At 34.5% G+C, this 12971-nt stretch overlaps 1 protein-coding gene across 2 annotated transcripts; it reads right to left on the bottom strand.

Moving 5' to 3' along the window:
• Positions 1 to 330: 330 nt before the first annotated feature.
• Positions 331 to 12500, bottom strand: LOC123670970 (importin subunit alpha-7). 2 transcript variants are annotated; one of them, XM_045604579.1, is made up of 8 exons: positions 12318 to 12500; positions 11822 to 12001; positions 10864 to 11208; positions 10682 to 10776; positions 7977 to 8193; positions 7581 to 7832; positions 4664 to 4967; positions 331 to 1369 (listed from the first exon to the last, which is right to left on the bottom strand). In XM_045604579.1, the coding sequence occupies exons 2-8, from the start codon at positions 11999 to 12001 to the stop codon at positions 1179 to 1181; spliced, it is 1584 nt and encodes a 527-aa protein (XP_045460535.1). In that variant the 5' UTR covers positions 12318 to 12500; the 3' UTR covers positions 331 to 1178. The 2 variants fall into 2 exon arrangements, with proteins under 2 accessions (XP_045460535.1, XP_045460536.1); XM_045604580.1 differs by lacking the exon at positions 12318 to 12500 and adding an exon at positions 12120 to 12266.
• Positions 12501 to 12971: the final 471 nt, after the last annotated feature.

Here is a 12971-nt window from a genome sequence, read left to right as displayed (position 1 = left end):
CAGTCAAAGTATGATTAGACAATCAGGGAATTAGGTAGGCAAAATTTTATTATGCCGGGGCGCCAAAATGTCTGGCGGCGGCCCTGATTTAGAATATGTTGTTTCATTATTTCCAATAATAAACCTTTTTGAAATCGTTCAAGGAAAAAAATCAACTGCTGAAATCTTCTTAGTTTATCCAAAAATTCGAAAAACTACCAATAGATTATACATGCCCATTCTGCAAGTTGTATTAGAATAAGGTATTCTGGATAGCCTTATTGTTTTAACGTGTAGCGCATATTTAAAATACATAATTGTGTAGGTAAGAGAAGATTCAAGACAAAAAAGTAAATCTTAAAGTTAGTTTATTTTACAAACTATTAACAAATAATGAATTTTTACACAAGTTACATTATAAAAATCACATAATTTTAATTCAATTACAAATTTTTTTTCCATATAACATAAAGAAAATAGTTTCACCAGACATAAACGCGGATCTTCAGTTTTTTTTCTGGCTAGGAATCGAAAGGTTACCAATCACATGAAACACGAATAATTAAAAGAAACTTTGGATAAATCATAAATTCATTTACAATCACCCTATTTTCATCAACTCTATCGATATTAACAAAAAAATTCAACAACAAAACATGTGTTACTATTACTTCCATGAACAAGATTCATTCTCAGAAATTTCAAGTATTCTCGGGTATTTACACATTATGTTTATCTACAATACTTAAAAAATAATAAAAATTGGTACTGGTTGCAACTTTTGAAAAACTAACAGCCAAATCTGAACAGAACAAATAAGATTAAAAGGTGTGACAAAGAGACAACAAATAACTAAACTGACGTCAAATTTTTTCCATATTACCTTCAGTAATTAATCCCGATGAGGTGAAACATGATCGAAAAGAAGAGACAATGTTTTATACTCCATTTAAAATACACCTTCATCTCATTTATGCGTTCGTCGTTTAATTCTAAATGCGTTCTCATATTCTCGGCAAATATTGACTTGAAAAGTAATCGCCTTTTGTCGTGAAGTCAATCTGATGACTGTACAGTCAACCCTATCTTCCACATTCTCTCTTTATCTCTCTTTCATAACGCATTCTCTCGTTTTGTATAAGGGTGCGGGCTGATTGGATTTATACAGAATTGTTTTACGTAGCGACAGGTAGTGCGACCTAGAACTGAAATCCGCCCATTGGGACCGACTGGTCAGAACTGAAGTGATACTGTTGTTGTTCTTGATCAACAGATGGTGCCACATTGGCGTCCTCCTCGTCGGTACCGAAGAAATGTTCGATTATGTCGAACGCCTTCTGATAAACTTCAATGTTTTCGTGAGATTGCAAGAACTCGATTTTGTCCAAACCTAAAAACGGAAAAAAAATGTCTATAAATAATAAATATATCAATAAAATTCAATTTCGAGCATTCGACATTCATGCTCAGTTGGAGACCACAGAACTGTATAGAGGTATGAGATGTCATTGGGTTCGAATCATATAGGGTATGGTCCGTATATCGCCGAGAATTACTGGTGGTTTTCAATGTGTCAGGTAACCTGCTTCCTATTTACGGACCGCTTGACACTTGTAAGATGCATAGAATACCTGGTGTGTCTACTTATACCTGTAAAACTTTCAGACAAAACGGGAGATTTATACCTACTTGATTTCGAGGGATAGCGGGCTTTTCAGATGGCGCATACATCGTTTGAATTTGACATTTCTCTCAATTCTCGACACTTGTGAACCAAGGGCGTAGATCTTTTTTTTCTTGGGGAGGGATAATCGAAAAAAAAATTTTTGACGACAACTTTTATTCATATCTGTAATGTTAGAAAAAAAAGTTTCATAATGAAGTTTGAACCAAATTACTCGAAATAATTTTTGTTGTTACTAATTCGGTTGTTCTTACCTTGTTCTCAAATAAAAGTTACGAAGGAAAATGAGAAATTACTTGGATAATTTTGAGAAAAAGAAGTTTCATGAATATGAGCCCTCAAAGGCTTTGCTTTCAATATACAGGTTGTTTCTAGTGTGTCGTACAGTTTATCAAATATTTATTAATCTTCGCTACAGATTAGGTAAATAAATACCAAAACTTATAATTAATGCATTCATTAGAGCTTACTAGCTGGATCTTTATAATAATTCGGATTTTCCTGAGGATTACTAGAGATTTTTCTCGAAATCGATAGCAGATATAACAAACCAAAAAGTGTAGTACTGGACTAGAGTTTTTTTTCTACATTTTTCTAAACTAACAGCCATTCACCAAAATATAGTTTTGGAGGAAGGAAGCAGGCATCCTTCCAGAAAATATATCACCCTGTAGATTTGCATTCAAAATTAGCATATCACATAGTGAAAACTTTAAACTGGAATATCTATGGCCAATTCATATTAAATATCTTGTGAAGGGAAGGTTATACGAGAAAATAACTTGAACTTCAACACATGTATCTCAAAACTAAATGTTTGGGGACTCATGTTATAGGACTTTTTTTCTTGAACTGATCTGGAAATCTGTCATTTTCATTTATATCTCCAATTTAGGAGCACCGTGTAATTACCCCCAGTATCCCCCTATTTCTACGCTCTTGTCGTGAACTTTGAGTATAGAACAATAATATTTTATATTCTATGGTCTGTCATTATATTCCATTCATTTGAGTAAAAATTCGATATGAACTGAATTGTAATTTATTGTGAATGTTTGCAGTGTCTAAAATCAGTATTTCTTTTTTAAACGGCACCAGGGCAGATGCGGGAATTCGAAAAATTTTAAAGAGCGCCACCTTACAGCACTCTGGTGAAGCAGACCACCAAAGCAACAGGTGGGTCTCTCAAAAAGTCTGAAACAATATCGAATCAGTAAACACACCAGGTATTCTATGCATCTTAGACACTTGTCAATGGTCAACTAATTTTTTCATTGACAGAATTTTGTAGGTTATAAATGGTTGATCTCTTTTAATTTGTAAATAACTAATAGTTCTTAATGGCTCTGAATGGTATTTGTTTCATAATTAAAATAATAAAGTTTTTGAGCATTAAATGTCATGGAAAATATTCATAAACAATAATCTGAAATTGAAATGAAAACTTCCAACGGAATAGGCGTGGTTACCGAACCTAACCAGAATAAAAAAACAGTTGCTATGGTGACAGTGAACTCACTGAAGTTTGAGGAAATAGTCACCGGTTTTTGAGGAATTTGACATATACGGACCACCAACTTACTAACCATAGTAACCAAGGTGATATATGGACCATACCCATAGTATGTAATAAACATAAGATAGAGGAGTATACGCAATTTTTACATGTCTCAACATGGTTAGATTACGTTGTTGGATTGTGATATATTTTCAATTCCACAATTTTACTATATCTCTATGAATGTATATTAAATTGAATGAAATATATTTATTAGAGTGACTCCCGATTAAATATGCAAATTTGAATATTTGGAATCCAATATTTTTCCTAATAGTCGAATTGATAATAAGTAGGATATTTATTATTTTCTGTATATACCTGATAAAATCCAAGGATTGGCAACTTTTGCTCTCCTAGTGTCATCGGTTGTTTCACGTCGTTTGGCGCGCTTGAAGTTTGTTTTCTGAATTTCTGATATATTTAGGTATTTATTTCAATATATTTTGAGTTACCTAATATGAAATTTTAATTCACTATGAACATAAGAAGTGCGTTCTTTGTGGAGAAACTCGCGAATTGAGTGAAATATCTTATCACTGATATGTTTTCATTTCCGCGCGCTTCATGTCGAATTTGATAGTTCATGTTGGGGACAAAATTTGCTTACTGAAAATGACATATGCTCCCTCTATCTATGTTTATTACTCTGAGGTTCGAATAGTTTATCTAGATAAGGGGTTCTGATGATGCAATCCTCTTAGAATTCAACAAAAATCATCTGCGTTGTTATTTCACAAATAAAAAGTCAATATTATTACAAAAATATTAAGAATTTCAATTCGTTGTTTTGGTTCTACTGAGGCTATCACCATAGAATTTGTTAACAGCTTGATATCGATATAATAATACAATAATGGCGATTGTGCAGTGCGTGACCATGAAGGAGAGGATAAAGAAGTTTGAATTCCAACCAATGATAGAATAGTATTGATTAGTTCAATATCCAGAACCAATCAAAACTATGTTGCGTCTCTGGCCAGCTGATGTAAACATCAAGTGTCTCACTCTTATGTTACAGTCAATTCCTCTCCTTCTACGGGAATCTTTTGTCATTGAAACGTTTTTTTTTTCATTATTTTGCCTGAATTTTATTTTCTACGGTTATGACGAAGCGATCAACTAGGAATTTTTCACCAAGTTTGATAATGTTATTTTTCCTCTGCTCTCACAATCTCAACTCGTTACGACTGAAATATTGAGTATTTTTTCCTGTGAATATTAAATGTATTCTCATTTTCCCGGCATTGATTGACTCAAAAATATTACAGAATATGGAACTATCCAAAATTGCCTTACACAATTAAATATTCCTTTGGTAGATTGTTATTGAAATTAAAGACCTCAAAAATAAAAGAGGAATTTATGAAACACAATATAACAAAAAAACCTGACAATGAAAAAACGTAAACTTTGTACTTTTTCCTGATATTTGTACTCACCGAAGCATTCCTCAATGAGCACAGCATAAGGATTTTGGCCCATGTGATTCTTGGCGTCTTGTTCTCCTAGTCTTAGTATATTCTCCAAACCGTTCAAAGCTACTTGAACAATCTTCGTGTCAAGAATGGTTAACAAATCACAAAGTGGACTGATGCATCCTTGCTCAACCAAATAACGGATCTGCTCAGGGGTGCCGCCGGATGTGGCATTTGTAATAGCCCAAGCAGCCTCTTTCCTAGTTTTGAATTCGGCATTCTTCAAAATTTCTATCAGTGAAGGGAATATGTTAGATTCAATTACAGCCTGGAAAGAAACATAAGAAGCTGTATAAATATATGGATCTGATAATTAACAATTAGTTTATTAATAAGAGTGCAAGATCTGAATTACTTATCATTTAGGCTTTCATAACAGAGCAAGTCAGAACGGCAAGAGAAATACAAAGGTTTGTATCACTGGAGCTATTGGAGAATCCCCAATAGGATTTTTGAATACTGGAATTCCCTTCCGCCTAGTGTTGTGAATGCTCCATCTATAAACAGTTTTAAAAATCGATATGACGATATTTAGTTTTTCTTTTTTTTTAATCACGCTGGAATATCTTTGCTTTCATCATTGTTCTCTATTTTTTTTGTTTTTCTTTTCCTACATATTTTGTTTGTTTCTATATGTCTGTTAAACACTGCTATGTATTTCTCTTGTGCCCAACTGCTCGTATGACTGTAATGCTCTTTATGTATATTGAATCTCACAGGACCATGTCCTTGATTCAAATCAAATAATAATAATAATAATCTTCCAAACTAGGGCATTGGAGATCATTACAGATCTCACACCTCTTCATCTAGTGATAGAGAAAGTGGCCTATGGGGGCACTCTAAGACAATCTAGGGAAGATACCGGCAATGAAGGAATTAGGAATCACAGAGCCTGGTCCTCCCTGACCAATTAAATACCATCAGCGATACTAAGTAGAAAAGAAGATTGGGAAAGGGAGTCCATAATCCCAGTTTTCAAAAAGAATATCATCTAATGGTATACAGATGGTTCCAAAACCACTACGGGCACTAGTGGTGAAGTATTCCGGACTGGTACCAAACGCTCAATATTGTCTCTTAGGCGGAGATACTTGCAATGAAATGATTTGTAGAAATTAACCTAGAAAGTAACTATCACAAATGTGATATAGCGATACATTCTGACAGTCAGACTGCAATCAAAGCACTGAACTCACATGTCATCGATTCTAAGATGGTATTGGAGTACCAAAGAAAACTCAATGAAATGAGCAAGAATAGCAAGGTCTTTTAGTCTGGATTCCCGGCCACTCGAGAATTAGAGGGAATGAAGAGGTCAACACACTTGCCAGAAAAGGAGCACAAACTCCTTTCATCGGCCCGGAACCTATCTGTAGCATAGACAAATGTACAGAGCATCCCATTTTGGGTGAGAGAGCTAGGTTTCTCGCTTGTAATTCAAGATAGAGCCTTGCGGTTTTCACGTCCCTGTCCTACTTTTTCGTGAAACTCAAGTTGGTCTAATCAGATTTTGCATAACTGTTTCCGTTCAAGAGATACAGGGTGATTTTGGAAATTGATACTTTTCGGACCCCTCCTCTATCTCCGAAGTTATTAGAAATAATGCTGAGGTAAAAACTACATCTGGATCAGAATTCTGCGTAGAATCCAATGGCGTACTCAATATTTTTTTTCGGGGTTTGGTTTTGAAGATGCAACACAAACCTATATTTTTTTCAATGGAACACCATGTATATCATTACTTCGTTGAATTCGTTATTTTTTTCCCTTCAAAATGATGTATGATACTATGTAGGTAGGATGTTCAGAAATGTTGAAAAAAACACTAAAACATCAAATAATGACGATTTTTTGTTAATGGGCAATGGATTTCCCATATAAAAGAAGAATCAATAATAATAACAATAATTCATAGCGATGACAGCTAGATTAGATTGGTTTTTTTCCCTCCAATGCCTACTTGATAAAACAATGCTCCTAAATGCATAGTAGCCATAATTACAACAAGGATGTTTGTATCATCAATGACCTACTACTTTTAAATATCGAAAGTAATAATCCTCTTATTGAAACATAGAAAATTCATGGTCCATTTACAAAATATCATCATTATTTGATGTTTTAGTGTTTTTTCAACATTTCTGAACATCCTACCTACATAGTATCATACATCATTTTGGAGGGAAAAAAATAACGAATTCAACAAAGAAATGATATACATGGTGTTCCATTAAAAAAAATATAGGTTTGTGTTGAATCTTCAAAACCATACCCCGAAAAAAAATATTGAGTACGCCACTGGATTCTACGCAGAATTCAGATTCAGACGTAGTTTTTACCTCAGCATTAATTCTAATAACTTCGGAGATAGAGGAGGGGTCCGAAAATTATCAATTTCCAAAATCACCCTGTATCTCTTGAACGGAAACAGTTATGCAGAATCTGATTAGACCAACTTGAGTTTCACGAAAAAGTAGGACAAAAAGTTTTTTTCGAAACTTTGATACTGCGAGAGCCAAGAAGTATCTGTATCATAGCAAGAATATACAACCACCTCCTCACTGGATTCCTCACAAGGCATCATCGCCTTAGGAAACACCTCATGAGAATGGGGAGGAGGAAGAAACTCCGATCACCTGGTGACGGAATGCCTCGCCATCACTAGCCAACACAAAACCTGTTTTGGACAAGAAGCTGTAAAGTACTACTTTACTGCACTAGTTCTGTAAAATAATCCCATCTGACATTCACCTCAGTAACAAAACAAAACCATGTTTTTCTGAACCTTGCATTCTTATTGACTCAGTTTCAGGCATAAAAGCACAATAATGTATAATAAATAATAATAAGGTCATAAAAAATTCGTTCAAAATCTTACTTGGATTTGTTGTCTGTTTCCTGCCGTGATATTGCTTATCGTCCAGCAGGTCTCTTTCCTTATAGATTCCTTAGGAGAAGAAAGCAAGTGGTACAGACATGGCAAGGCAGAGCAATTCAGAATCAGTTGGGTCTGTATGTCATCTCCTGTAACGATATTCCCAACTGCTCTGAGCGCAGCTGATACCACATTGGTTTCTTGATGCATAAGGAGTTCTACTAGTCTTCTAGACACGCCGGCATCTATTACAGCCTGAAATTATAATTTTTTTTAGAGAAAATCGTGATTATCTGTTGTTTGGTAAGAATACGAAATAATATATACATTTATACACCTCAATTCCTTTTCCCAGGAGGTGTAAATGCAATATTAGTTCTGAACGGATGATTTGTGTACCTGAATTTTTTCATTAGGTCCATCAGACAAATAGCTGAGAGCCCAGCATGCATCTGCCAACACATCCGAGTCTGTGTGGAATAACAGCCGTGCTAGTACTGGAAGACCAGGAGAAACTTTGGAAAACTCTACTGGAGGATTTTTCCCCCTACATAAATTGGAGAGCGCCCAAACAGCATTTCTTGTCATTGTAAGACGGTTTGAACTACTTAATAACCTAGAAATAAATGGGAAGATTTACAGGTAACCATAGAAATTTCGAAATCATCTGAATTCTAAGTGTATGTTCTATAATAATAATAATTTTTCACAAAGCATTCACACTGGGTACTACCTCTCTACAGTTGAACAACATAACCAACTACTCTGGTGAAGTGATACAGTTGAAGGGTATTGGCAAGGGAGTAAAAGTAATGTGGTACCACTGGTACCAACACACATACAAGCAGAAACAAGACGATCGATGAAATATTACCTATCACACCACAAGATACAAAGGGCAGTAAGGCATGCAAAGCTTCGAAAACTAAATGGGATTAAAAACATATGTTCCGCTGAAAACATTTAGCATTCATCAGTAACTAGTTTCGAATGCAGAATCGTAGGAATTTTCCATATGTTGAATGTGTAAACAACTTCCACGTAAATCGAAGTGTTGTTTTTCGTCTTTGTGAAATACATTCCATCCCTCATTCAATTAGGGTAATAGGCAATGCTGCTTATATTGGTTGGGTTACCATGTGTTATTTATTGCGGCTTAGTGAAGACGGTTTGGAGATTTTTATTGCAGGGAATGTTGATAAACGCAGAAAAGCGGACCAACCTGATGTTGTTTTTAAGAATCTAGACTATATTTTTTCAGAAATATGAAAGGGCGGCCACAATCTGAGCTAAATTGCCGCTCTTCGAAAAGAGGCGCCTGAAACAGTCGGTTCACTGTTTCACCCCTTACACTGGCCCTGCTAGCTAGACCAGAACGAGGCGTCGATTGTATACACAATATTTGGCCTCTTGGTATAGAGCAAAAATGATAATTATGTAGATTATTCAAATTATTACGAGTACACAATAATGAAAATATACAGTAGTTCTTCTGATGAGGAGTAAGAAGAAGCAGCTTTAGCTTTGTTACTACAATGTCCCTACAGAAAATATTCAGTACACGGAATAGAGAGGAACCTGGCGAATTCCATACTCTTGTCAAATTATGTATTCCTATGCATGTTTCGAATTCAACACGTCAATTGCCTCGATGAATTCACGAAAATCTAGATCATCTAGATCGGTCGCCGTCAACCAGCGTCAAATTGTCGTAATATGTTCCCTTATAGTGCTCCAGATTTTTGCGCGTCGGTCTGCTTTGCGTCGACTTAATATGTTTCTGCCTCGATTTGGATGTAAAAATATGGCATTCCATGATGGCAGATCGCCACTATTTCATCAGACAGAATCAATCTGACAACACTTCAAAGAATAATCATATAAATCCCCACACAATCTTAAATCTCAACAAGACAGTCTTTATGGGTCCCATCATCACCTGATCTTATTAATCATGTCTAGGTTTGCTTAGAATAAGATACCCCCAGAACTTGAAGACTTATCAATGAGATGAAAATGAGATATCATAGATTGTTTAAAAAAAAACCATAAAAGGTTCTGATAATTTCCCAAGTGGCAATTATCATGTGTACCACAAATTATTGAAATCAAATTTTACAGCCGATAGGCATATGAGGCTCTTTCTTTTTTGTCAGTCATGATAACAATTATATTATTAGAATCATTATCCATATTATTCATTTTAAATATTCTCAGCATAGAGTTCCCTAAAAATAGGATATTCAACATTATTCCAGAGAATACTCTCATGAGTATTCCATTGGGTCATCCCAATGGAACTGTGCAACAATCGAAATATCTGCGTGATAAGATATCGCCTGCGTGACCATCCCCACTTCGCCATTCAATGAGAACACTCATTCACTCGATATCCACGCAGATATTTTGATTGTTGCACAGTTCCATTGGGCCATGAGTGTTTGTTCTCTGAAATAATGTCGAATATCCTATTTTTCGGAAATTCTATGCTGAAAATATTTAAATCACGCTTTTGTATTTATTGTTGCACCGTTCCTCCACTGGGACATGGGTGTTCTCTGGAATAATATTGAATATCCTATCTTTCCTTATGTATTTTTATAACAAAATCATTACTTCCATCGAAATTCTAGGATTGTTTTTTAGCTGCTTCTATGTCTACATTCCATGTGATTTTTTGTTACGACTCAACCAATATTTGCCGTTTGAAGTCGTTCATACATTTTCGGGAGATTAATATCACATTTTTTGTTTTAATACAATAATACAAGCAACAAAACATAAAGAAGAATAAAATGGACGTAGTTCTTTGTGTTTCAAATTGTCACATCAGAAAGATAAAAATGCTGGTTGACCTTACATTTTGACTGAGTCAAACACAGAAATGGATATGTAAAAGATGCTCAGAAAATTCAGTGATCATATCCACAGCAGGATAATAGTTGAAAATTTACCCCTAACCTCACCTAACCTAACCTAACCTCACTGACATGATCTACTCAAGATTTAAAAATTATCTTTACCCTTGCAATAATCCTATTTTACTAATTTGCAAATAATGAAAAAAGGCGTCACGAAATGATGTATAAACAGAAAAAACTCACTGTAATAAAGGTGGTAATATTCCTGCATCTAAAACATGGTCTCTACATTCAGGAGAGTCACCGGCAATGTTTCCAAGTGCCCATACTGCTTGTTCCTGTGAAACAATGGAGAAGTATTCTTGATTAGATTGGGTATATTCGGAAAGATTTGGATTGATATTTATAATCTAGGCAAAACTAACCTGTACATCATCATGTTCACTTCCCAACAGCGCAATGAAAATTGGCACAGCTCCTGCCTCAATGACAATTCGTGTTTGCTGAGAAGTACCAGAGGCAATGTTAGTCAAGGCCCAAGCTGCTTCAAACTGAATAGTACTATTTCCTGTATTCTTCAAAAACTCCACGAATTTTGGAACCATTCCAGTCTTGATTACTTCTTCAATGGGTGGGTGGGGTTCTCTACTTAAAAGTTTACGGAATTTTTGTGTGGCCACTAATTGCTCATTTTCATCTTGACTGAATAATTGCTGGATCATCTCGTGGGTGATTGAAATTCCACCTTGAGCTGTAGAATCCCCTTCCACCTAACAAATTGAAGAATTCAGTATGGCAATGCTCGGTTTATTGAAACTTGCCTTTTATTCATCACAATCCAAATCGAAATGCTATATAACTTGATGCAAAATCTTGAAATATCAAATTCAAAGATTGAAAATGAGTAAGAAATAACCTGAAGCTATTTACCATTATTTAAAATGTCAACATAAAAACATATACTACATAAATATCAGTTGACAAGTAATGAATTTTTCTTTTGTTTGATAGTATGTATTGAGACATTTGAAAATGAAATGAAATTTGATACCCATATCAAATTTCGTTCCAAACAATCTTCAGCTTGCTCAAAGGATACTAATCGAGTATGTTGCACAAGAATTTCATGCTTTTTCTAATATATGTAGAGTTGCATTTACTTGAATTAAAACTCCTTAGAAGATAGACTGAAAAAAATGTGCATTCTAAATTTTTACTAGTTAGGTTGTCATAAGGTCCTAAATTCACTGTTTACTTTAATTTAATGTTCACAATTTTCTACCTCAACTCTCCTAGGTCTCTGAGAGGCCACTCAGAAGCTTAGAACTTGTTCAAGTTAAGAGAACAGGTTATATTCTATGTAGTCTTCATGTATGAATTTACCTGATGAGTCTCCATATCATCTGGGACCAATTGGTTAATGTTAACATTTCGTCTTTTGTTCAGTTGCTGTTCTCTCTTTTGTTTCCTGAGTTGTACACCTTCCTCTTCTCTTCGTCTACGTAGCTCCACACTATCAAGTGCTGCATTTTTGTAACGATGTTTATGGGCTGAGCTAGACATCTGAAAGCAGTCAAACTTTTATAGAATATGATCAACAAATCAGTGATGATAATTGATAAATACTCATAATATGTATCCATTAAATCTTTCTGGAAAATGCTATTCCTGTCATACTTACCTAATCAAATTACTCCAAAAGTGAAGTTTTCTGATATAAAAAAATTCTACAACGAACTGAGTTCGCTCAATTAAATTGAATATTAGCAAATATCTAATGGAGTGAGTCGAACAAATTAAAGTAAACCTATCCAATTTCGTGAAGGCCGATTGACAGACGAAGTAGCTTGGCACATGCGATGATTAAGAAATTACTCACCTTTTATATTTATGTATTATAATATAATTTTTGTCCCCAAATTATTTAATACCCTTGGTAAAATTTTCTTGCTTCAATTGTTCGATTCCACCGACCACCAGATTAAATATTCCTGAGAATGTTAGGAATATTTTCGCCAATCCCAATTTTCAGGATCCCATAGAAATTCACTGAATTTTACACAGAAATCTAAAGAATCATCCATGCGGTTTGACAATGACATTTCTATGTAGGTTCAATGAATTGGGTGGGTTCAAAAACTTTATCAACAATTTTCCCTAGATTTGCGGAATTGATTTTTGGAATTGCAAGAGTGAAAAAATGATTATAATTTATTCATTTTCTTGAATATCAATTTCAACAATGCTACATTTTCCATTAAATTGATGGCTTCACGTCAATTGTGAACTTATAGATTTATTAAAAATAGATTAAATAGGATTATAAATCTTGAGATATAAAAATATATATTGTATTGTCCACCTAAGATATCTTAAAGAAACTTTGAAAAAGTTTAAGATGAAACTGGTTTTGAGATCCTGGTCGTTACCATGTTACGCAAACATTAAATTCCGCAGTCGTTTCCTTGAAAATATGCCCATTTCTTTATACAGACTACAGAGTGATTTATTGACTATTAGACTTAAAGAGAAA

Source organism: Harmonia axyridis, chromosome 1 (assembly GCF_914767665.1).
Source record: "Harmonia axyridis chromosome 1, icHarAxyr1.1, whole genome shotgun sequence".
In the NCBI taxonomy this organism is placed as follows: Eukaryota; Metazoa; Arthropoda; class Insecta; order Coleoptera; family Coccinellidae; genus Harmonia; species Harmonia axyridis.
Note: the sequence above shows the minus strand (reverse complement) of the source record. Positions and strands in the feature narration are given on the sequence as shown.